The sequence below is a fragment of the Salvelinus fontinalis genome, chromosome 4 (genome assembly GCF_029448725.1).
Source record: "Salvelinus fontinalis isolate EN_2023a chromosome 4, ASM2944872v1, whole genome shotgun sequence".
In the NCBI taxonomy this organism is placed as follows: Eukaryota; Metazoa; Chordata; class Actinopteri; order Salmoniformes; family Salmonidae; genus Salvelinus; species Salvelinus fontinalis.
In genome coordinates this window covers 70,436,474-70,463,431 of record NC_074668.1, presented here as the reverse complement: position 1 = coordinate 70,463,431, position 26,958 = coordinate 70,436,474, and the positions used below count along the sequence as shown (strand labels likewise).

The following is a 26,958-nucleotide window of genomic DNA, read 5'->3' as shown; positions in this document are numbered from 1 at the left end:
GTGACACGGAGAGGGGGCAACCAAATAAACCCTTCCTAGGGGCTGAAGCCACTAATCTGTAATTTAATTTCAAGCGGGTGTCTGGGCCATGAGGACACATGGCAAGGTCAAGGGCTACTGTACAGAGAGTGAGAGAGAGATGTGGATTTGGAAGCACAACGTTCGGTTTGATAAACAGCTTCATCCAGCTTAGAAGGAATAGTGATGGGTTTGGGGGGGGGGGGTTGAGTTGGGGTGGCCCTTCCTTTCCTACTTCTCAGAGAAAGCCAGCCTGTCTGTTCCACCAGCCCAACCGCAGCCACTTATTTCACACACGACAGTAACAAATACTCCTGGAGGCAATTCATTATTCAAACAACTAAGATGTTTGGGATGAATAAGCATCTGCAAGTCCCTAAGAACGTGAGAGCGTAACTGGCAATTTAACACGTCTGGCTAGATCTGCATGTAAATGAAAGATTTGTATTACTTTTCACCATTATTCTTGTTTTCCTCATTATGTAGAGGAGTGTAGTCTGAGATAAATCAGCTCTAATGGAGAAGTGGAGGTATAAATTGTGAGCAGTGTGGCTAATCCCATGAGTAAGGAGATATGTGTAATAATAGAGTGGACCTTGTTCTCCATGAACACACATGCAGTGGCCCTGGAAATGGACGCAATAATTACCAGTGACCGCTCGGGAACATTTTCACCATGTCTCTTTAATGCGTATCGGCACTGGGTTCTTTTATGGACGGCTTTGGCATTCATACGCACATTGACATTTGGCACAAGGACTTGCTCGAGTACCTGTATACTGTAACAGAACCTATACAATCACCCACCCACCCTCCATCTTGAATTCATAAAACCTTCCACCTTGGCAGTCAAGAGTAGCTGAGAAGAGTCCATGTTCATTAAAAACCTTACATATAACGCTGCTGTCAGGTCACTGAGAGAACCAGGGTGTATCCCATGCACCATTTGCAGTTTGTTCGAGCTTAGCTGGCATTCAATTTCAATTCCCCCAAGTTATTGAATATACGAGACCGGTAGACACTGACAGGTACAAGTTACTCCACGGGCAACCATTAATTAGTGAGTCGAGGAGTAAACGGAGAGCTACACAGCTACACTCTGTCTCTGGCAGGTAGGCAGCTAGGGAGACACTGATGGCAGCCTCAGCTTGGTCATCTCTTAAGCTGTTCACTTCCTATTAGAAATGAGATCCTGGGCCTCTCAAACTTCCTACCTCGGTACATAGTGAAGAGAAAATAATGTCCAGGTTCGAGACAGGGAGCCTGTCAAATCCAATGGCCTTCAAGTGGAGCTTCTCTTTAGCCTATTGCATAGAAGTGAATACGACTCCACATCCGCATTCATATACTTTGTTAATTGAAAGAGTAGCAGGGGAAGGGAAATGTATAGCGCTGTAATAGGATATGATGGGTTTATGTCTTTTCTGGAAGCCCAGGAGGAAGTGGTCCTGTAGGGATGGGTATGATGGACTCATCGTCAGCTCAGTAAGGACTGGACACTGTGTGGGTAGGAGACAGTGGAACAAGTCTCTCCGTTGATGGATAGGTGTAGTGGGGTTAAATATAAGACTCATCGCTGTCTCACCGTTTGCCTCCTCACTGCTGAAAAAAATGAGAAAAAGATTGTGTAAGAGAGAGGGAGGTTATCAGACCAAAACCTTATAGGGATTTGTGCTATGGAGAAAATTCATTACCTTACCGAGACACTTTCTTATTCCAACAGGACAATATTACGGTTTGTTCCTTTTGATGACTGCAACATCCCAGTCATTATCCACTTGACCTGTTTTCCATATTACAGGTAACTCTTCGAAACTTTTAATGTAGTTTACCCACTCCGGTCCCAATAGACCCCTCCACACCACTGCTAATGCTACCACAGCAAATGAAACTGCTCTCCCTGAATCATTAAACTGGTTGGAGAATTAACTCAGACACACAGGGTTTATAATGGGGCGGCAGGTAGCCTAGTGGTTAGAGCGTTGGGCCAGCAGCCGAAAGGTTGCTAGATTGAATCCCCGAGCTGACAAGGTAAAAATCTGTCGTTCTGACCCTGAACAAGGCAGTTGACCCACTGTTCCTAGGCAATCATTGTAAATAAGTATTTGTTCATAACTGACTTGCCTAGTTAAATAAAGGAAAAATAAATAAAATAATGTCACACGTGAAGCTCTCCTAGATTCAGATTTTAAAAAGCAATATAGCAGGGTATAACCGTAGAGGTTCAGTTAAGATATGTAATTAGAGTGGATTACCCCAAACTACCTGAAACCTACTGCTCTGGACTTCCAATTGAAAAGAAAAGATTTCTAAAAAGTATAATTTGTTTACATTTTTCAGTAAAATTATAATTTAAAGATGTACATGAAAGGAAATATATAAAAAAAAACACTAAGTTTGAGGAAGAGGAATACTTAATGCATTATGACATTTTGCAGTAGCCTACATGCTCTATGTTCCAGAAAGGCCTCATCTCTACTTCCTGTCCAAACCTGTCATTCTTATAAAGCTCCTTTTGATTCTGATCTGTCTCGAAGGACTGAGATTGCAGACCATCAGCAGATGTAATACTCTTAAGCGTGTGGTGAATGCTGTCTTGGTCACTTTGGCTGGAAAAATGGCTGCTGCCACTGTTTGGAAACCTCTCTATCACTTCTTAATCATTACATATTTTCCCCTTACTGTGACTGTGGCACGTGATATATCTCTATGAAGGGGAGAAACTGTAAATAAAACAACAGAGACGACTTGATGAATTATATAAGTCAAAAGAAGTCAGACTGTTGACATCTGAGTCCTGCCAGTTTCTTAGAGGTCTCTGTAAACTCGGTGGCTCTGGATATCCATATATATTAAACAGCAGCTCTCCATTTGAAAACTCACTCCAGTTCCCACTTTCCTTGCCTCCTCTCAGAGGGCAGTGCAGCTTGCCTCCTAATCCATCATAAAAATGAACACAACACAATATTTTCACACCTGCATGTTCTCATCGGATTCAAATCTACTTTTAGATATTCCCCCTTTGGAAATGCATGATGTGTTCAAACAGGGGGTCATTCTTATTGAGTCCAGGACAGCAGCATCCTGAAATGAATTTCAGAAATGAAAGACCACCCCAGACCTTTACCAAAGGCTATAGAGATTGTTTGGCTGTATATGCGACACGCGCATACACTAAAAAACCCTCATATCTTCACGTCAGACTCCTGACTGAATAGACTGGGAAGTTAACACAGACTATCCAAACTTGAAGAAAACTTTCTCTCTATCCAAGAGCTCCAGCAGACAGACATCAGGAGGACAGAACCATCCTATCCCACTTCTTCTTAGCAGGTTGAGACGCTGCATGCTGACGGACAGTTTCATTTACAGCCAGTGCAGGGGATTGCACACTAATTTACTCAGGCTATAGGAGACTGTTCACTTAAAGCAGCAGCGTGCTGGGTCCATTCTAATGAACCACTGTAAATCCACACTGCACTCATTTCAGTCCTCATTTGCATTGAAATGGAAGTGCCATATTTCATTCTCTTCCTTGGTAACCTTCCACCACTTATTTATATATTTGGAGAACCCTGTACAGGGAGCCACGGGCCCGCCGTTTTCAGACATTGATGTAAATGACAACAATCTGAGTCATTATCAAAGAACAACTCCAGCTGGGTGATTCGGACATAAACATGTTTCCCACTTCTTTCCAGAAGTCAATATGCAGCCTATGTAGCTTTGGAGAGATCTTAAAACTGACAAGGTAAGACAGGTTGCACAAAAGGCATTATGAAATACACAGTGTCCTTATAAAGATGTATTGAACACTTCATTTGTATAATTTGTATACATTTGTATAATTTGCATACATGCATTTGGTATATGCATTGTTACACTGCTGGTGGTAAGCACACCACAATGAATTATTACAGACATGACAATGATAAATAATGCTCAGAGTAAACCATTCCGTCATACATACCATCCAAGACGTCACAGTCACAGCTTCACTGACTGCCACCTCAATGCAGCCTCACACACCGCACACACGCCAAATAAATGTCATATGTACCTTTCCCCGTATTTTTATTATGTTGTGTGATTTCCCCCCTCCAATTTCCTCCAAGCCCCCCCGGTGTTAATTATCAGGCTTCTTTCCCCTAGAGCAGCACAGAGCTGTGGAAGTGCATTAATCTTGATTCTCCACTCCAGTACAAAGCCTTGTTTGAAGAGACTCCTGTGGTAAGCCCCAAAGGCGGAGTGATTCAGAGTCAGAAGAAGAGAGAGGAGAGGGAGAAAGAAAAGAGTCGCAGATCGCTCTGTGTTTACACTGGGAAACCTGGCCGCCTGGCAAAGCAGCATGCAAACCATTCATCCCCTTCTTCCTCAGTGTTATAATCATCATCTGTATGAAGAATTTCAAGCTGTGCGTCTGTGATGACATCAGAAGGGACCATGAGCTGTTATGATTTATTGATTTGGTCTGTGGTGGAGTAATGAGGTCACTTTCATGTCATCATCCCATTCCCACTTAGTGGACTGATGGCTGCTGAGTGGATCTGTTGGTTTTCTGGGGACTAACTAGGAGCTCTACAATTAAATCTGTCCCATTTCTATGTTCCAAAATTGTCTCTCCAGCCATGTAATTTAATGGTCTACTCACATTGCTTTAGTGTAATTACAAGGTTTTCAAAACATGTTCCTTCGTTAAAAATGTAGTGTATAGTGAGTAGAGGTCGACTGATTATGATTTTTCAACACCGATACCGATTATTGGAGGGCCAAAAAAAAGCCGATACCGATTAATTGGACAATTTTTTAAAATGTATTTGTAATAATGACAATTACAACAATACTGAATGAACACTTATTTTAACTTAATATAATACATCAATAAAATCAATTTAGCCTCAAATAAATAATGAAACATGTTCAATTTGGTTTAAATAATGCAAAAACAAAGGGTTGGAGAAGAAAGTAAAAGTGCAATATGTGCCATGTAAGAAAGCTAACTTTTAAGTTCCTTGCTCAGAACATGATAACATATGAAAGCTGGTGGTTCCTTTTAACATGAGTCTTCAATATTCCCAGGTAAGAAGTTTCAGGTTGTAGCTATTATAGGAATTATAGGACTGTTTCTCTCTGTACGATTTGTATTTCATATACCTTTGTGTCACGGCTGTTGAATGAAGTGGACCAAGGTGTAGCATGGTGAGCGTACATTTTCTTTTTATTAGAAATGACGCTGACAAAACAATAAACAATACAAAATAAACCGTGAAGCTTAAGGCTATGTGCCACAAATAAAGTCAAACTCCCACAAAGACAGGTGGGAAAAATGGCTACCTAAGTATGGTTCTCAATCAGAGACAACGATAGAAAGCTGTCCCTGATTGAGAACCCTACCCGGTCAAAACATAGAAATAGAAATAATAGAACTAAAGAACATAGAATACCCATCCCAAATCACACCCTGACCAAACCAAATAGAGACATAAAAAGGATCTCTAAGGTCAGGGCGTGACACTTTGACTATTGGATGTTCTTATAGGCACTTTAGTATTGCCAGTGTAACAGTATAGCTTCCACCCCTCTCCTCGCCGCTACCTGGGCTCGAACCAGGAACACATCTACAACAGCCACCCTCGAAGCAGCGTTACCCATGCAGAGCAAGGGAAACAACTACTCCAAGTCTCAGAGCGAGTGACGTTTGAAACGCTATTAGCGCGCACCCCGCTAACTAGCTAGCCATTTCACATCAGTTACATCAGCCTAATCTCGGGAGTTGATAGGCTTGAAGTCATAAACAGCACAATGCTTGAAGCACAGCGACGAGCTGCTGGCAAAACGCACGAAAGTGCTGTTTGAATGAATGCTTACGAGCCTGCTGGTGCCTACCATCGCTCAGTCAGACTGCTCTATCAAATCATAGACTTAATTATAACATAATAACACACAGAAATACGAGCCTTAGGTCACTAATATGGTCGAATCCGGAAACTATCATCTCGAAAACAAAACGTTTATTCTTTCAGTGAAATACGGAACCATTCCGTATTTTATCTAACGGGTGGCATCCATAAGTCTCAATATTCCTGTTACATTACACAACCTTCAATGTTATGTCATAATTAAATAAAGGTTTAAAAGAAAAAGAAAATCGGCGTCCAAAAATACCGATTTCTGATTGTTATGAAAACTTGAAATCGGCCCTAATTAATCGGCCATTCCGATTAATCGGTCGACCTCTAATATTGAGCCTTGTCCATGGATCCTGTGTAGCTAGAAATTGGTGGCGAATCAATGTTAGTGAATTTTTTGAGGCTACTATACTGTTCTGTAGCTGCTGGTCTGCTGCTGGCTGGTCACTCTGCTCGCTCCCATCTAATATGTCATCCACATCACTAGACAGACACAGACAGAGACAGCAGCACACTCTCTGACAGACATGTCTACCGCCCTCACCAAGGATTTTATCTTTAATTAACACAGGTCATTCCAGATATTTCCACCAATGGAAAGACAGAGATTGTATTATGATTTCCATTTCAGGAAGTTGTTTTAAGCCTGTGTCAGGTCAAATAATCATTAATTGCACTGTCATCACTGTGGCTGAGGGACAGAATTCATGAGAGCTCATTCGTTTAAACAATCACAGTGTTTAGGTTGAGGAAGGTGATCCTTTTGAAACCTTCTAGAACTGGAATTCAGAGGGCTTTTAATGGCAAAAAATGTTATGCCCTTGATTTCTTGTAAATCGTTAGTCCTCAGTTCTAGAATAGATTCTCATTATGAAATATAGTTCTACAGCATTGAGGCACTAAGCCCAGTTTGTCAACACAGTGATACACATCTTTCAGCTCTGACGCCTTTCATTTGGAGCCATGTATTTTCTCCCTGAGATTTATAACACTGACTCACATAAAAAGACATCTTAGGCTGCGTTTACACAGGCAACCCAATTCTGATTTTTTCTTCTTCGCTAATTGGTATTTTGACCAATCAGATCAGCTCTGAAAAAGATCTGATGTGAAAAGATCTGATGTGATTGGTCAAAAGACCAATTATTGGAAATAATATCAGAATTGGGCTGACTGTGTAAACGCAGCCTTACAGTCTACAAATCCAGCATATTTGTGCCTATTCCCATTTGGGTATGCTAACTACTCTGTATTTACATTTCTGCCTTCTGTAATTCTCTTGATGTTCTCAACACACACCTTTCCTTTGCTGACAATAGTTTAGCAGTATGTATTTCATTTAGCCAATTTCAAAGAACAGTGTTCCAACACAATTATACCAGCTCATATTTGAGATGACATTTGTAAAAGCTGTAAACAAGTCTGAAGGTGTGTGCTACTGTGTACTGTATGCCAGTGGAGGCCTCTATAAAAGTCCCAACCCCAGTAGGACACCTCATGTGGCCAATAAGAGAAGAGACAACAGTGCAGGCGCCAGGCTCCCAGCCCTCTGCCCTGGCGGGGTTGATGGAGGACGTGATGAATGCTCTGGAGGTGTATCTCTCCATGCATGTAATGCAAGGGGGATTGGACAGTCAGGCCAGGCCAGGGGCGTCAGGACAGCAGCAGCGACCAAAGACCCTGAGCCAGGTATATTAAGTGTTGCTGACAGCCAGGTGACACCAGACACCAGCTCTGTGTTGTGTTGACTGCACACAACTCAGTACCATGTCACCATGATGGAGTGATAAACAGCCTCCAGGATCCATAGATCACCTGAGACGCTCCATATGTAATGTATATATGTACCGCTGCATGCATACCGCAGCCCACCGCACTGCACTGTCACGGGGCCCCAAGGCAAAATGTTGTAGTGAGGGAGGAGGGAAGGTGGGTGGTCTCCATGCTGTGTATTACATACCCAGGCTCTCATCTGCATTATGGGTAATCTATGCTAGTTAATTGAGCCCAGAAGCAGTTGGTTTCAATGAAGCCTCCTGTATTTTTCTTGTGTGCAAAATAGAAGAAAAATAGCTCTCAGAGGAGCGGGGCTCTCTGTCGAGAGGCAAACAGAGCAGAACTCCTGCCGTGTTCATTAGCTGTCATTGATCAGTGATTCAGTCCCCACACTCCCTCTGCCTCCCACTGCACATTGATATTACGAGTTTCTTGTCATGAAAATCGTTATTAAGGTAAAAAAAAGTGCAGCCAGCCCAGCAACTTTGGTCCTTGTATTTTATTTTTCACTGCACTATTATCTGCACTATTCTGATGCGTATGGCTCCGTGCCAAACCTCCCCAAGCAAAGCTACAAAATACTATGCAGTCAGTGATATTCTGAGCAGCAAAACTATCCATCCTAGACCATTATCAATATGATGCAGTTTTTTGCACATCTCTTTATTGGCTTTTCCTCAGTGGTCATCATCAGGTATCTGGTGCTTCTGTCACTTGGATAAATGTACAGTATAGTATTATACGCTTGCAGAGTCATTTTCCTGATAAATGGCTGAAACAATAAGCTAAATAATGCACAGATGTGAGGATGAGGAGAGCGAGTCGGAGAGGGTGATTCCATAGCCAACACCTCCCGGGAGAGCTCTAGCCCAGGGTAAGTGTCCTGTCTGACATCATCAACATCAGACGAGCCTCGCCGCGGCGCTGAGACAACAGTAACCTGAGGGGCCGCGTCGCCGCCTGGCGCCTGCCCTCTCCACAGAAACACCCAAAGGTCACACCGACACGCCAAGCGAAGCTTATTCCTCACCTCACGCCAGCTCTCTTGCTCTCGCTGTCTCTCTCTCTCTCTCTCTCAACGACGAGCACAGCAGCTATACTTGAAATGCTCTAGGAACCATTTCCCATTTTTATATCTCACTTTATTTCTTCGCCTAGTTATCTCTTCCTCATTCTTATAGAAAAGAGAAGAGTGGGGCTCCTCAAAGTGATGTGTCGTCTCTGCTCCCTAAAACAGGACAGAGACAGAATAAGCCCCTTGGCCAACACTGTAAAACATAACAATGAGATAGATTCTTAGAGTGACAGTCCAGAGTTTAAGTGGATATACAGGGGAGAATTAAATCAATATTTTAGAGCTCTAGTAGAAAAGAGGGTTGAGAGGGCCATTATCTAGGGCTAATTGTACCTATAGGGCCTGTCCTAATAGACATATTAATATCTACTCTCTCATTGGAATTCATTTGTGGTAGTCTACTGGCTGTTGCTGGATGACTAGGCCATATCTGTCTCTCTGCCTCCTCTCGCACATTCACACTCACAGGATTTCCTTTATTCGCTTTGTGTCTGGCCTTGACAATACATCCTCCTTCCATTGGCAGATATAATATCAGGGCATGTGTGCTGCAGCTCCCAGTACAATGGGATTTTGAGGTTCTCTTTGCATGACTCATTTGGAGTGATATGTCCTCCTGATTAACATGGATCATTAAATTGTGTCAAGCGTACACGTTTATACTGCATATCTCACCATGCTATAGCCGATAACAAACGCAATCAGGCTGTCTATTAGCATTTTCTGGTAAAAGCCTACTAGCAGACAAGGTGAGAGTCCTCCACAATGAATGACACTTCCCTCAAGGACACACAGTCCTTTGTGAGGAATTGCAGGAGTTGCTTCACCATTGTTCAATGTTTCAGCGAGCACTACGGCTAATTACTAACCATGGCAACAGCTCTGGATGTGAACACAGTATGGACACGCAAGGTGAGTGAATTCCATACCCAGTGGCCTGCAGTTGTATGAAATATAAGAATGAAGCATAGAAAATAATTATGAATCACATACAAACAGATATATAAAAAATGTGGTAAAAGGTTTTATGAAAACAAAAATGTCCCATGACACTAAAGCAAGATAATCAGATGCACTTACATTATTTAATAAGACATGCTGCACTATGCATAAATGAGATAATCGATAGAAAAAAGGCCACAGAATTATTAAAATAATTGATTGGTGGTGATTCAGCAGGAGAATATGGTTTACAGGATATTGGCCTGCGACAGTGATAGGACTGAACGAAGGTCAGGGCGTAGTAATGTCAGATAACCTCACAGACAGTGGCTCAAATGGCACCCTATGCCCTATATAGTGCACTACTTTTTTTAGCAGGGCTTATAAGATTCTATAAGAAATAGGAGGAAAAGAGGAAAAGAGTTCCTCCGCCCTCTGTCATCGTGGTTGGTCCTCTCAGCAAAAATTTTTTTTTATGACTTGATCCAATCACTGTCTGAATAAAAACATACTGTGACCGCATATAGATGCACAATCAAGATATTGATATCACTGTCTTGACACCAAATAACTTTGCTTTGCGTTATTACAGCAAGAGAAACATCTGTATTATTTGCATAGTAACATAATATGTGTTCCTTGACAAAGTGTGTGTCAGCTGAAATGCAGTGTCAGCTCCTTCACTCCAGCTGGCCCTCGTGATTATTCTCCAAATGTGATGAATATAATTATAGGGAAACTATCCCATCCTCTTATTAACAGATCCATGTCTTGAACCCATAAACTTGCCCTATGAAATCCAGCTATTTTATGGATGGGAAGGAAAATAAAGAGGAAGCTCTCACACTGCATTCATTGCTTCCTTTAATGTGACAGGTTTAATCTTAGTTGGGTCAAAATTGATGGAAAGCTTCTGAAACGCCTCTAAAAATATCCACGAGCAATATCAAACATGCTCGTCATAATGAAAGAGGAAAATATAGATTTCACAGAAAAAGCTGTTGTAACAAAAATGTGCTTGGCATTCAAGGCTTTAACCTCCCTCTGTCAGCTAGTGAAGCTTTCCTAAAATAGCCACAACACAGTACTCAACCTGGGCTTCCTGGCCTGGGCAGTCCTCTCCTTCAGGCCTAGCCAGGAAGGGTAGGACCAGGGGAGTGAGGTGGAGCCTGACACAGCCTCCCAATGCTTGGCCTGCCGATGGGCCAGCCCAACCCTCTCTAAAGACAGGCAGCAGACCAGGGGCCACAGAGGCCAGGCTCCAGTCACTGGGTGATGGATGAGGCCTCACAGTCTGCCACTGCATTACTGCTGTTATCTGTGCATGGTCCACCTGACCCTCACTACAGAGAGACAGGCAGACAGACAGATAGATAGACAGAGAGTATACTGCACTGGGCTGTTCTGTTCTGGGAGAGGAAACACACCACACCACACCATCCAGACACTCCATAAGTCTCTCTAGACAGTGTCGTTACACAGCTGCATGGTAGGTGACCATACTGTACATCCTCTTCAGATACCAAGCTGAATACTAGAAACTGAACGTCAGAGATATTTCTCCAATATTTAGATAGCTAGCTATTTAGTGGCTTGCTTTTTGAGGAGTGTGTATGTCTACATGGCAGGCAGGGTTGGGTAGGTTACTTTCTAAATGTAATCTGTTACTGTTACTATTTACTTGTCCAAAATTGTAATCAGTAAAGTACATTTTGGATTACCCAAACTCAGTCGTATAATCGGATTACTTTCAGTTACTTTTGGATTACTTTCCCCTTAAGAGACATTACAAGAAGACAAACAGGATCCATAAAACACATTTGGTGTGTCCTCATAGTGGTCTCTGGCTTATGGTCAGAGATTTTTTTTTTTTACTTTCGTCTTTTCTCAGTGCTGAATTGAATGTCATAAAACAGAAAGGTGTCATAATGTATTTTTATTTATTTTCGCAACATCCTTTCTGGATTTCAACATAATCCAATAAGTCATTATCTAGTTTTTCAAAAGTATCTATAATCTAATTACTGTTTACAGTAACAGTTTTTTGTGTAATCAGATGACATGTAACTGATTACATGTAATCATCCGTTACTCCCCAGCCCTGAAGGTAGTGTACTGTACTGTAGGTTGGTGGGCTGAGCCGACGAGCATCATCCCTCCAAATTATTTATACAGTCAAATTCCTCTCACTTTTTTTTTTACGTGTTAGATAAATACTGTGAGCAAAAGATTGGCAACGTTGAATCCACTAAAGGGAGCAAATAAACTGTAAGAAACAGGTTATAAATACAGTGACTTGTTGAGGTCACAAAGACTATTATCAACACCTACGTGTCTGTCTGGCTGGGAGAGAGAGAACGGGCGAGAGAACGAGAGAGACAGAGAGAGAAAGTTGATGCTTCTCACTTTACAACCAGCATGTCTATTTTTAACCTCCTCCTGTATTCTTGTGTCACTCACGTCTCCCACAGAGACACACAAACACACCTGGTGCTGGCAGGTTAATGAGTAATGAGTCATAGGTCCAATGCAGCCTCAATCTCAATATCAAATCATAACATGCTATAATTGAGGAGAATCACGTGTTTAACATTAATTGGGCTTTAAGGGGGGTTAGGAAGGAGCTGGAATATTCAAAACCCACTTCTAATGGCATTGCACAGAAATACATTTGTCATGGCAACCAATGACCCTGTGATTTTGAGAATCAAAATATCAAGACTTTCCCAAATTCCTGATTGTCCTTCACAGAATAAATGTAGCCTGAGGCTCATTACAGAAGCAGTTACCCACAGCCTCTGCAGACCTTGGGGCCTCGAGAGCACATACTGCCTCCTGAAAATACTTTGCAATCGCTGGAGGGGGAAATGAAATGCGAAGACAACCTGATATGACACACACACAAACATACACACACACACACACACACACACACACACACACATGAAGGGTGTGTAATGACGTCATCGTATGTGATTCTTACCTGTGTTCTTTTGGCTTTAGCTTTTCAGGGCGGTCATGGCTGAAAGATAGAACAACAGAGGAATATGAGCTTCATAATGCCAGTAAAACAATTAGGATGATAGAACAATACAACATTGTACAGTAGAACTGTTGGCTATTAGCAGCAGAAAGTGGTTTCCAGTAGCATGGGATGTGAACATGTATGTAGCCAGCCTTCATACCTTCTTTGTAATATGTGGGTAGGGCTGTTGTGGTGCCTGTATTACCGCCACACATGAGCCATGTGACTGTTGAGTCACGGTAATCTCCTTTTATGCACTCTGGACATGCATTAGTAGTAGCCAACTTGCTAACGACCATCGGGTCGCTAATGGCCTGGTACTCAGGGCTCTATTGTCCCTCTAACCACTCTGACATTAATGCAAATTAAATAGAAAATCCCATCAAACACATCATCAAAACAGAACGTGCTTTTAAAACCTCACCTCACAATCACCTCACTGTGATTGATCAATTTGAAGAAAGAAGTTCAACAACAGGTTGAAACTGAGTGGAAAACATGGTCATTGTGGATGTTGTTTCAAAGACTAACACAATTAAATGGGCAGTGCTTTGTAAGGTGATGATTAATTCAAAACACCAATATGCATATTAGAGTTTATGCATATGCATAGGCCTGTGAGCCCAACCCAGCCCCGCCGACAACAACAAAAAACGGAATTAAAAGAATGATTGTGACGTTTCTAGTCATCGCCTTCGAGTGTGGACAGTATTATTATGCCTACTGGATGGACTGGTTACCTTATGAAATGCACCAAACTTTCTATCCATGAGTCAGGGAGAGAACGTACAGGCCTAGGCGACGCTGTTGGTTCATTGATTGTGCAAGACGGCTTATTCGATTTTGAATAGCCTAGCAATAGGGCATTTTTAATATTTAATTAATAGGCTTTACTTTTAGCTACAGAATAATTCACCACCGTGCATTTCCACCTCCTCTTCTCTCTCCTTCATTCCTTTCTCCATCACACAGAGAGAGGCGCTGTCAACAGTTTAATGAAATAGGTTTCGGTGTGAATGCATGTTACTATCGATGTTCCTGATCCGATTTCACTAGGTTTCCCAAATGAAACACTTGGTAGCTGTAGGAACAGGGTTGGAGAGAGTATGGCATACAGAGTTTGGGCAGAATATCACCTGTAGCGCAGCGAGAGGCTGCATGCTCCTCAAACAGTGTGTTGATGCATGGAGTGAAATAACCAGAGTAGCCTGAAAAACGAACCAGCGGGAAAAGGGCCTCCATTTGCTATTAGAGTGCATATGGATGACCTGAACAGAGCGCAAGCCTTCTTTGCTACTTTCTCAAACATCAATAGCCTATAGTCAGTCGTATAATGCAGCGCCATATTTGATTTGATTTCTAAGACATTCTAAGGTTTGTATCATTCACAACTAAAGTTGCCAAATAACTCTAAATCTAGTGTATCTGACCTGTTTCAAATCCCTTTTACGCCCAACATAGCCACTTCATATGCGCACTCGCTCCGGAATGGAAACAATATCCTTTCTATTTGATTCAGCAAAGTTAAATTATATTATTCTTACTATAAAATCATATAATATAAAATAATGGCACAGGACTTATCAGCATATCTTGTCTGCTAGCCAGATAACATACAGTAGTCCAACTCTTCATAGTGTTTCTTTAGACCTGCCTAAATAACGGATTTATTGTGATGGTGTATATTCAATTTATTTTAGATTTGTTTTCATGAAGATGTTCCAAAAGCACACATCAGTGGCTTGGATGCATGGAGGCCTGGGGATGCTAAAAGTGTTTATGTTAATTAGCGGTCAATTACCATGAGACCAGCAGACTTTTGCATGACAATAACCGGCAGACAAAATGTCATGAACGCCACAGTCCTATCTGTGGGGTTATAGGTCCAAAACATCAGACCACTCTGGAGGCTCTCACATTAGTTTAGAGTATTTAGCCAACCTTATCATGACTCTCCCTAATGAACGAATGAGCAGGGATTACAATATAACGGTTGTCTCTCTCTTTAACCCCCCCGTCCCGGGCCACCGTCCCTCCCTCTCTCCTCTCCTGTGTGTGCACCAACCTTGCCCAAGCTAACAGGAAGCGGAGGGCACAGTGCTTTATTTAATTAGCCACTGCAGCGGAGTGCTCATGTGGAACCGACGCGTGGCGCGCCCTGGAACACTAAGGGGAGGCAGATCAGGGGAGTGAGATGAATTGACGACACGTTGCCTCCCCCCATGGGGGCTTCACTGGGCTGCAGGGGTATGGGTCACATGACAGGGAAGGGGGGGACAAATGACGTCTGTGGACAGGAATTCATCCTGGGAATGCTTGTTGCTGTCCCCTAAACCCTGCTCACTAATGTAGAGCCCTGCCCCTTGGGGTACTCTCTCCTCTCCTCCCAAAGACACATCCGATCTAGCACGCTCTATGCAGTTACTTTAATATTACCCTAATATTCAGATCAGCGCTACATGCCCTCGATGGGCCTCCATGTTGTTGTGATGCAGAATGCTGCTGACTGCTCTCATTAGGTCTGACAGCGCTCATTATTCCACATGATTTAGGAGCAGCTATCCCTCCGTTATCTCTCTCATAGTGTGACAATGGCCTTCTCTTCCCGGACCAACAGATAACCCTTGAGAAGAGGCTAAACCCTGCTCAGTACGCAAAGCACACACCATTAATAGTTCAAAGAGGAGAGAGGGAAATCGTCTATCAACACACTACCTAACAGGATCTGGCCCAGTAGTACGGTAATATATGACAAATCAAACACTGTAGGGACACAATTAGCAGAGTCAGGTGCTGGTCTTCTCAAGTGTTTAGATTATAGGAAAGGTCCCACCCACAAATTATTATTTTACCTTTATTTAACTAGGCAAGTCAGTTCAGAACAAATTCTTATTTACAATGACTGCCTACCGGGGAACAGTGGGTCAACTGCCTTGTTCAGGGGCAGAACGACAGATTTTTACTTTGCCAGCTCAGAGATTTCATCCAGCAACCTTTCAGTTACTAGTCCAACACTCTAACCACTAGGCTACCTGCCGCCCCAATTATGCATAAAAGTAGGACAGAACTGAATATTATAATCCTCATTCCGATGCAATCGGCTTTTGACACCAAAACCCTATTCCCAGGATGCAGGTTGATAGTGTTGAAGTAAGCACCCTCTTGAGGAAGGAGTGTACTGTACTGTATTAAACCAGTGAGGAACACAAGCAGAAGCACACGAGTTATGCAGAGGAACACTTAGCCGTAGAGCACAGGGACGTCTGTTAATTACCTCTCCTGAAGTTCTTCTGTGGCCCACATCCACTAATGAAGGAATCATAATGACTGTATTTACATATCTTTAAGCAGTAATATGTGACCACTGGGACAGCACATGAGAAGAGGAGCATCACAGACTACACTGGCTGCAGTGGCTGTGTAAAGAGAGGCCTGTCAGGTTTGACTGGGGCTGGGGAGAAAGGCTGGGGAGAGAGGCTGGGTCTGGGGAGAGAAGCGGGGACTGGGGAGAGAGACTTAGGCTGGGGAGAGAAGCGTGAGCTGGGGAGAGGCTGGGACTGGGGAGAGAGGCTGGGGCTGGGGAGAGAGGCTGGGGCTGGGGAGAGAGGCTGGGGCTAGGGAGAGAGGGTGGGGCTAGGGAGAGAGGGTGGGGCTTGGGAGAGAGGCTGGGGCTGGGGAGAGAGGCTGGGGCTGGGGAGAGAGGGTGGGCCTGGGGAGAGAGGGTGGGGTTGGGGAGATAGGCTGGGACTTTGTCGTTTCATGACTTTGTCGTTCTCCTAATACCCATGGTCATGGGAATATGACTATTTCATGAAAGGACACAAAACAATGTGCCATGTGTAATCTTGATTCCATGAGGAAAGAGGGAGAGGGAGATGTAAGCCTAACATATGAGAGATGGAGATGTGAGAGTTTCTCTAGAAATCACGTGGTCATGCCTTTTCCCTTTCATGAGGTGGTTGTTGAACTTTACTTTTCAGGTTTGTCATGGTTGAAGAGATTAAACAGCTTTCCCACTGAATTGTGGAGGCTCTTATAAACACTCCTATGGGAATACACCAACTATGATGTGACTGAGTCTGAGGCAGCTGCACTAGCCGTTTCCTGTGCAGTGTATTAAAATCATCAAGATATGTAGGTTGACGAGCTATTGCACCTGACGATCTGATGCAATTCAAGCAACTGCCATCCATCTTTCAGCTGTTGCCTTGGAGGATGCGTGACGTGGTCTCACTCCATGGTATCAGCATTATGGAGCATGACATTAGCTTGTCTTCAACCTTGACGGCAGGTAGATTAGCGGTTAGAGGGTTGGGCCAGAACCGAAAGGTTGCTGAATCGAATCCCCGAGCTGACAAGGTAAAAATCTGTCCTTCTGCCCCTGAACAACGCATTTAACCCACTGTTCCCCGGTAGGCCGTCATTGTAAATAAGAATTTGTTCTTAACTGACTTGCCTAGTTAAAATAAAAGGTTAAATTGACAGCACCTTGTCTCTGCAAGCCAGGTAGGAAGGTTAATTCACCTCACAAACCGGAGACCATTTTCACATCTCTCCGCCTCTTTCTGATGATGTTTCCCTCATGAAAGAAGTGGGTCACGACGACGCACACTCTGCCAGTGCCCTGTTGCTAGGGCCTAGGCTAACTCCACAGAGCCCAGGATGCAGAGAGAGCAGAGTAGTGCAGAGCAGAGCAGAGCAGAGAGACAGACAGACAGACAGGGGCTAGTGGTGCAAAGAGAGAGATTGCAGCCCACTCCGAACAGTGTGCTGCTCTGGGATTACTGCAGCTAACTCTAAACTGCGCATCACGCTGAGATTACAAAACTAATTTCAGAAACGAGGTGAGGGTTGGGGGTGTGTGTGTGTGTGTGTGTGTGTGTACTGTATGTGTGTGTGGAAGTAGAGGAGGGGGAATGGGTGTTGTTGGCTCTTCAAGCTGCAAGCACATCAAGGATTTCAGGCCAGGCATCTTGTTTGTAAAGCGGTACCCTGCTAGCTTGCTCCTCTAACGCCGGTGAGGGGAACGCCTCCCCTTCCAAACGCAGAAGCCCAGGATGAGTCCAGGCTCCCAGTTATCACTGGTTATTGTTCCAATCAGGCTGGCTTTGAAAAGGGAGCCACGCTCTCCTCCGGACAGCTCATTAAGATAACACACTAACGCAGCTCCCCCATCATCCTGCATTTATTAAAGTGGCCGTCATTTCAGCTTCTTTGTCTCACACAGGAACCTCTCCCTTTGTCAGCACAATTGGAGCCAGATGGCAAAACAAAGCCGCTGTCTGGAGTGTTTTAAAGAGGTACCTCAGACGGCAGAAGAATGAGCCGCTGAGCCCCTCTTCAGCTCACGCCCACCACCGCACACATGGTGCACCACCGCCCGCACAGGTGTGGCTTTTGAGGAAAAGAGAAAGGTGAGGGGGTTGTTGAGGAGTCAGGAGAAAACAGTGGGTTGAGGTGGAGGGTCTTGGAGATCTTCCTGCTCCTAGCCAGTACGGCAGCTGTAGGTATGGTGACCCTTCCACTGGCTGCAGAGTTCACTTTGAAACATTCATGAGACATGCATTAGGGAAAGGAGCCATTGTCTCCCTCCACTCTGCCCAGAAACCTTCCTTCACCCCTCGGCTTATTAAAATCACATAGTATTAACTGTGGCGTTCACATGGAGGCTAAATAATTCAATCACACTAAAGAAGGAGTCAAATGAATAACTTTAAAGACATTATCGCTGGAGGGAGAGTTGTTCAGGCCTGTGCCTGGTATCCACCATGGCCTTGACTCAGAGCACAGAACTTGCTCTGCTAGCTAATTAAACAATTCATTCAGGACACAATATTAAGTAGTATCACACTACTGTGCTGAAAAACATGCTTAGTGCCCAAACATTAGTACTGCATTTAGACATTGCACCGGAAGAAGCAGAATTCCATTCCATGTAAGTTCTTTGCAATTTCATAATTGTATTAGAATAGGGTATGCATTGAGGAGTAATTAGCCTCTATGTGTATGGTGTAAAAATGTGGTGATGGTTGTTAGAGATGTGCCTTGGCTGACCTGTCTTAGACTGCTCCTCTTCCTGCAGTTCTTTGGCCTCTTCAAGCTCCTTGGCTGTGGAGAGAAGCCATCAGACCATTAAACACACAGAAAACACGCAGGCACACAAGAGCATGCACACAATGCACTGTTCCTCTGGCTTTCAAGGCAGCAGCTCATTTAAACCTATGGTGTGCTCATCCTTCACGGCTCAGTCGGAGGCTGAGGCTGCATGGGACACTGGACCACAGCTGCCCCCCTGGCCTGGCCCACTCACAAATACAGTAATCACATTAAGCTATGGCCACTGGCTCTTCTCTCTGGAAACATACTGTCAACTGGGCCAGGCTGACAGGAACCACAGTGATGGGCACACACGGACGCAGACACAAACGTGCTCACACGCACACACACATACACACAAGCACACATACACACATGCACACACACTCCAAAAATAGACCAGAAACAGAGGAACCAGAGGACGGCTGATTTGAATTTTCTGACACCATCCTCAGCTCCAGAGACCGTATTTCGTGTCAGACACTTACTGCACGCCCAGATTCAACTGATCATTGGACCAAATTAAACACGAAGGCAACAATATTGTCTCAGCGTTTTTGTGTACGTCTGCTGCAATTTACAAGACTGACGGAGAGAGAAAATCCTTGCAAAATCACAAAATCCCCATAATTGCAGCAGTAAAAAGATTGCCATGTTTCATTTAAATATATATGCTGCTTCTATTGTAATGTCCACAGTTCTTCATACATCACACTATTCCATTTCCGTTCCACATTCCTTCAAGTCTATTTTGTATTCGCATTTTGAAAACACCACACTCAGACAGTATGTGTATGCCCACAGGTTATAATTTCTCAGAGTGATTCATTCAAATCTCCATCTTTTCAAGTGAGTTGTTTTCCCCCTTTCTTCGCATGGCATACCTACCTATTTCTGGATCCCTCCTCAGAATGATTATCTGGGAGGATTTCACAGGAATCCATTTGAGAAGGTCACATATTTGAGCAGCTGCCCTCCTCTAAATTCTGGTGCCAAGAGGACATTTAGTTTAAACAAACATTCACTAGAAACTTTTACAGCATTTGTGTTTTTTATGATGAAGACAGAGGGAATAGAATCAGCGACCTCCTCTCTCTCTCTCTCTCTCTCTCTCCCCTTATCTCAGCACTATGGCATCACACTCTAGCTCTAAAAGTTGGTTAGAAAATATCAATAATGAATGTGGAGTGTAAATGTTCTGTGAGAGACCTTGAGCCGCCTCGCCTCAGTTAACGGCCAACACTTCCTGTCCTGACGGAACAACCTCTGACACTATGGGAAGAGCAGCCTCAAGGGACACTTCTACAGTACCAGGATGAACCAGGCCTTTTAGAGACGCCTCTATGTCAAAGTCAAAATGGTGGCTGCCATCCACTGAGTTTGAGTGAAATCTGCTCTGGCAAGGGGAAGCAGCCATCGTAAAACTCTGAGATGGATTTCAGAGTTTAGGTCCAATATAAGAAGGTTATTTAAGTGATTAGTTATATCACATATGCATTCAGGGATCAAAACAAGTGAGTGCAGCAGCTGGATGAAGCACCTGGAAGATGGAAGCTCACAGAGGACAGATATTCCCTGTACCCAGGGGAGTGATTTGAATCATCCATGTCCCCACGATGACCTTCATCTATCACAGAGGGCCATTCGTCCCATGTCACCTACACATAACACACTCCACATAACACACTCCACATAACACACTCCACATAACACACTCCAAATAACACACTCCGAGGGTACGTCTGATTAAATCACACGCTCATTTGAATGTAAAATGAGCTTCATGAATATGGTACACTGGTCCATTTACAGCATATGTTGGACATGTATGGTATACACATTCATTATGCAAGAAAGGAAGGAAGGAAGGAAGGAAGGAAGGAAGGAAGGAAGGAAGGAAGGAAGGAAGGAAGGAAGGAAGGAAGGAAGGAAGGAAGGAAGGAAGGAAAAAGGGAAGAAAGGTAAAAAGGAAGGAAGGAAGGAAGAAAGATGTGTACTGCAACAAATACTAGAATAAATTGAGCTTTCATCTCCCAGACTCCAATCCCACTTGCTGCTCTGCCCGGTTAGGATACACATCCACTGCTCCATATACATTATGACAGGGAAGAAAAATGACTTACTCTGTTTTGGACTAGTTTTGACCCCTCTACCCTCACTACCCAGAGTTTCAGAGGAGAGCGTCAACTTAAATCTGGCCAAACCCAAGAACACCATTAAAAGATAAGACAGCCTCAATTAGGTTGCACTTTCCTGCTTCCTGCAGTTCCAACAGCTGTGAATGTGCACTTCAACACATCTCCACATCTGTATTCATACGGTATCAATTTATCTGGGTGTGCTAGTCTGCGTGCTACGTGAAGAATTCAGTGTATGTTACTCTTCAACTCGGCAAACAGGGATCATGAAGAACTTGGAAACATCCACAGACAGGGAACAGAATGAATCTTATCCTCTCATTTAGCTGAGTGGTGCACCGCCAGTTTATCAACCCTCTCTCTCTACTACTACTGGAGGAGTAGCCTGCTCCTCCTGGTTACTGGAGAACAGGTCTGCGACCCCACAAGACCTTTTGCTCATGGTATGGAATCAGTGTTTCCCCTAGGATTCTTTTCAACAGCAGCATGGGGGGGCAGAAAAATAAATATATTAGACTTTTTTTTGCATGTTTTATATTTTTCAGTAGCGGCCATGAAATTAATATAAGGGAAACACTGGGAATGTATTGTAATACTCTCTCCCTCTCTCTTTCCGCTTCATTTTGATTTCATATGTTCCATCGAGGTATAATTATTTTTGCCTGTGAGTGTGTGTCAGTTCCAGATGTATTTTTAAACCCCAGGGACCAGTGCAGACACTGGCTGACCTTTATTTAAACATCTCCTTCACTCGGGGCACATCTCATTACAGCCAGGCCACCGGCTCCCCACCATACATTCTCTCAGTCAGTCCCTACTCTGCCTGCAAGCCGTCCCCAGCTATTCAGTAGTGCTAATGATCAGACTCTTCGAAGAGAACTTCCTGCAGACAGTCGGGGTCACAGCATCCCTCCACAGCAGCAGATAATCTCATATACATCGAAACATTGTCTGGGTGTTAAGGTTCTGAACCAGCTGTCCAAGACACTGGCACCTCATGTTAACATGTCATCCCTGGTAACCACCACTCTCCTCCCGCTGTCATCCCTGGTAACCACCACTCTCCTCCTGCTGTCATCCCTGGTAACCACAACTCTCCTCCCGCTGTCATCCCTAGTAACCACCACCCTCCTCCCGCTGTCATTCCTGGAAACCACCACCCTCCTCCCGCTGTCATCCCTGGTAACCACAACTCTCCTCCCGCTGTCATCCCTGGTAACCACCACTCTCCTCCCGCTGTCATCCCTGGTAACCACAACTCTCCTCCCGCTGTCATCCCTGGTAACCACCACCCTCCTCCCGCTGTCATTCCTGGAAACCACCACCCTCCTCCCGCTGTCATCCCTGGTAACCACAACTCTCCTCCCGCTGTCATTCCTGGAAACCACCACCCTCCTCCCGCTGTCATCCCTGGTAACCACCACCCTCCTCCCGCTGTCATTCCTGGAAACCACCACCCTCCTCCCGCTGTCATCCCTGGTAACCACAACTCTCCTCCCGCTGTCATTCCTGGAAACCACCACCCTCCTCCCGCTGTCATCCCTGGTAACCACAACTCTCCTCCCGCTGTCATCCCTGGTAACCACCACTCTCCTCCCGCTGTCATCCCTGGTAACCACCACCCTCCTCCCGCTGTCATCCCTGGTAACCACCACTCTCCTCCCGCTGTCATCCCTGGTAACCACCACTCTCCTCCCGCTGTCATCCCTGGTAACCACCACTCTCCTCCCGCTGTCATCCCTGGTAACCACCACCCTCCTCCCGCTGTCATCCCTGGTAACCACCACTCTCCTCCCGCTGTCATCCCTGGTAACCACCACTCTCCTCCCGCTGTCATCCCTGGTAACCACCACTCTCCTCCCGCTGTCATCCCTAGTAACCACCACCCTCCTCCCGCTGTCATCCCTGGTAACCACAACTCTCCTCCCGCTGTCATCCCTGGTAACCACCACTCTCCTCCCACTGTCATCCCTGGTAACCACCACCCTCCTCCCGCTGTCATCCCTGGTAACCACCACTCTCCTCCCTCTGTCATCCCTGGTAACCACCACTCTCCTCCCGCTGTCATCCCTGGTAACCACCACTCTCCTCCCGCTGTCATCCCTGGTAACCACCACTCTCCTCCCGCTGTCATCCCTGGTAACTACCACTCTCCTCCCGCTGTCATCCCTGGTAACCACCACTCTCCTCCCGCTGTCATCCCTGGTAACCACCACTCTCCTCTTGCTGTCATCCCTGGTAACTACCACTCTCCTCCCGCTGTCATCCCTGGTAACCACCACTCTCCTCCCGCTGTCATCCCTGGTAACCACCACTCTCCTCCCGCTGTCATCCCTGGTAACCACCACTCTCCTCCCGCTGTCATCCCTGGTAACCACCACTCTCCTCCCGCTGTCATCCCTGGTAACCACCACTCTCCTCCCGCTGTCATCCCTGGTAACCACAACTCTCCTCCCGCTGTCATCCCTGGTAACCACCACTCTCCTCCCGCTGTCATCCCTGGTAACCACCACTCTCCTCCCGCTGTCATCCCTGGTAACCACAACTCTCCTCCCGCTGTCATCCCTGGTAACCACCACTCTCCTCTCGCTGTCATCCCTGGTAACCACCACTCTTCTCTCGCTGTCATCCCTGGTAACCACCACTCTCCTCCCGCTGTCATCCCTGGTAACCACCACTCTCCTCTCGCTGTCATCCCTGGTAACCACCACTCTCCTCCCGCTGTCATCCCTGGTAACCACAACTCTCCTCCCGCTGTCATCCCTGGTAACCACCACTCTCCTCTCGCTGTCATCCCTGGTAACCACCACTCTCCTCTCGCTGTCATCCCTGGTAACCACCACTCTCCTCCCGCTGTCATCCCTGGTAACCACCACTCTCCTCCCGCTGTCATCCCTGGTAACCACCACTCTCCTCTCGCTGTCATCCCTGGTAACCACCACTCTCCTCCCGCTGTCATCCCTGGTAACCACCACTCTCCTCCCGCTGTCATCCCTGGTAACCACAACTCTCCTCCCGCTGTCATCCCTGGTAACCACCACTCTCCTCCCGCTGTCATCCCTGGTAACCACCACTCTCCTCCCGCTGTCATCCCTGGTAACCACAACTCTCCTCCCGCTGTCATCCCTGGTAACCACCACTCTCCTCTCGCTGTCATCCCTGGTAACCACCACTCTTCTCTCGCTGTCATCCCTGGTAACCACCACTCTCCTCCCGCTGTCATCCCTGGTAACCACCACTCTCATCTCGCTGTCATCCCTGGTAACCACCACCCTCCTCCCGCTGTCATCCCTGGTAACCACAACTCTCCTCCCGCTGTCATCCCTGGTAACCACCACTCTCCTCTCGCTGTCATCCCTGGTAACCACCACTCTCCTCTCGCTGTCATCCCTGGTAACCACCACTCTCCTCCCGCTGTCATCCCTGGTAACCACCACTCTCCTCCCGCTGTCATCCCTGGTAACCACCACTCTCCTCTCGCTGTCATCCCTGGTAACCACCACTCTCCTCCCGCTGTGTCTTCCACATGATCTGGACGCCAGTTTCACTATTATACAGGTCATCTGCAGGCCTACTCTGTGAGGGTGAGGGAAAATCATTGGAACAGCCATTTTGCATTTGAACTAGTGTCCTCAGAAGGGTCTGAAAGCAGGACGGGTCTGTACATTATTCACCTCATCAACTCTACACACAATAGAACAATTTAAAAAACACACCTCTATGATAATCTCTATTTTAATGTCCAGGGGTATTATATCCAATGTTTCTCTCTCACTTTCATTACTTTTGGCTCTAATAAAGTTCTCTAATCTTTATACTGTTATGCTTATGCAAAGACGAAAGAAAGCACCCAATCACACCATTCTTTAACCTTGGAAGATTCATGTGGGATTTTGGGAGATGTTTCTTAAGAGGTGCTCAACTACCTCCATTGAAATGGGTGTTCAAGTGCAGTCTCTGCGTGTGTTTATGGAATGGCTCAGTGTGTTCCTGTGAAAAGTGTTGTTCAGAAAGACAACAGAGCGGTGCTGTTAAGACAGACTGCAGAGTTGAGTGGGCCTGCTCTGTCCTCCTCACAGTTCTTCAGACAGACAGACATACAGACAGGTACCTGCTCTGTCCTCCTCACAGCTCTCCTTGATCTTTCTACGGCAGACTGCAGCCAGGGCGATGAGCAGACCCAGCAGACACACAGCCAGGCCCACCGTCACCCACAGAGCCACCGGGGGAAACACCATGTTCTGACCTGGGAGAGGGGGAGCGAGACAGCGAGAAATGGGGAGGGAGGAAGATACAGAAAAGGAGACAGATATAGTTAGTAGAGAGCAGGGCACTCAACATGGTCATCACCGTGAGTACCACCACCATCATCTTCACCACTGCTATGGCTGCCTATCACCATTCCTATAACCATCACCATTATCTCACCATCATATGTGCCCTAACCACATCATTATTGTCACCATATTACAGATTATCATCATCATCACCCTCCTTATATCATGTCTGTATCCTCTGGGTGTTAGCAAACATTTACTTTATTTGAAATGAACAAGATGTGGTGATTCAGATCCCTTTAACAAACACTTGAGTGTTAAAAACATGGCCAGATGGCAGAGATATCTCAGCAGTACTTTGTGTTGTCTTTTCTTGCCCACCTCCTCTCTCTCTCTACCCAACAGCCTTGGCACTGCGAAAGAGGATGTGGGCACTAGGTATCCTCATGCCTTCTGCTGCATTCACTATCTGTCATCTGGAGTAATGATGCCCAATGACATCACTCGGTTTTATCCTGTTAATCATAAATAGAAATAAAATATGATGTTATATTTGTCTAATTCTGATGTTACACTGCCAACGTAAAAAAAAAAAAACAGAGGCGGAGCATTTTTCTGCGGTGGTGAGGATGACTGTCTATCAGACAGCTTAGCGCATAATTCACTCTAGAGAGACAATTAAATATCAAAGTGAGAGACAGCATCTTGACAAGATAAAACCAACAACAAACTGGTCAGCAAGACAAAGATATTGCAGACATCCCCAAATTTCCCCAGGGCATTCCAATGTAACAGAATAAAGTAGAGATGGAAAAACAGCTTGAGACACTAAATAGCTTGAAGGCTGGCTATAATACAAACTGGCCTCCTTCAGAGAACCCACTCTGGGAAGATAATTGTAAAAAGTATTGAAATTGACTAGCGTTGGGATGGAGAAATGACCAAGCAACTGTAAGGACTTGGCACAGGACAGACAGAGAGGACAGAGACACACTATTGCACAGCCAAGATGGAGGTCAATAGGAAGCATCCGTCCTATTGAGTGAGTGAGTGAGTGTGTGTGTGAGTGTGTGAGAGAGAGAGAGAGAGAGAAAGAGAGAAAGAGGAAATAACCTACACTCAGGATCAAATTAAACAGTTTTAATATAGCCAATTGAAATTTTGCACTAGTGAGTTTGAGCATCTCATTTAGGATGCCATCAGGTCCGCATGCCTTTTTAAATTTGAGAGCCTGAAGTTTCTTATAGAGCTCCTGGTCAGTAATTGGGGAGTCCAGTGGATTTTGGTTGTCCTTTATAGCTTTTTCTAATCCATTCAACTTCTCATGAATTTGGCGTTGTTCTGCGTTTGTGTCAATTTGAACAGTGTTGTAGAGTGTTTTAAAATGGGTTATCCATATGTCACCATTTTGTATCGCTAATTCCTCTTGTTTAGATGTTTTTATTTTTTCCAATTTTGCCAGAAGTTGTTTGTGTTTATGGACTCCTCAATTAGCGTCAGGTGCTTTCTGTTGTACCGTGCTTTTTTGGTTCTGAGTGTACGTTTATAGAGTTTTAAAGTCTCACAGTAATGAAGGCGTAATTCACCATTATTTGGGTCTCTGTGCTTTTGGTTGGATAGTGTTCTAATTTTTTTCCTTATAATTTTACAATCTGCATCAAACCAGTTGTCATCTGTGATCTTTTTTGTTTTGTTTTTTATC

At 44.9% G+C, this 26,958-nt stretch overlaps 1 protein-coding gene across 2 annotated transcripts in view; it reads right to left on the bottom strand.

Moving 5' to 3' along the window:
* Positions 1-682: 682 nt before the first annotated feature.
* Positions 683-26,958, bottom strand: part of LOC129854302 (CD276 antigen-like) — an 80,471-nt gene continuing 54,195 nt past the window's right edge. Inside the window, exons 5-8 of one of the 2 annotated variants that reach the window (XM_055921196.1) lie at positions 25,091-25,225; positions 18,800-18,853; positions 12,704-12,742; positions 683-1,617 (exon numbers count right to left, since the gene is read on the bottom strand). In XM_055921196.1, coding sequence (XP_055777171.1) covers positions 12,720-12,742; positions 18,800-18,853; positions 25,091-25,225 — 212 coding nt within the window. In that variant the 3' untranslated portion in view covers positions 683-1,617; positions 12,704-12,719. Of the gene's footprint in view, positions 1,621-12,703; positions 12,743-18,799; positions 18,854-25,090; positions 25,226-26,958 lie in introns of both variants that reach the window. The other variant, XM_055921195.1, reaches the window with a different exon arrangement.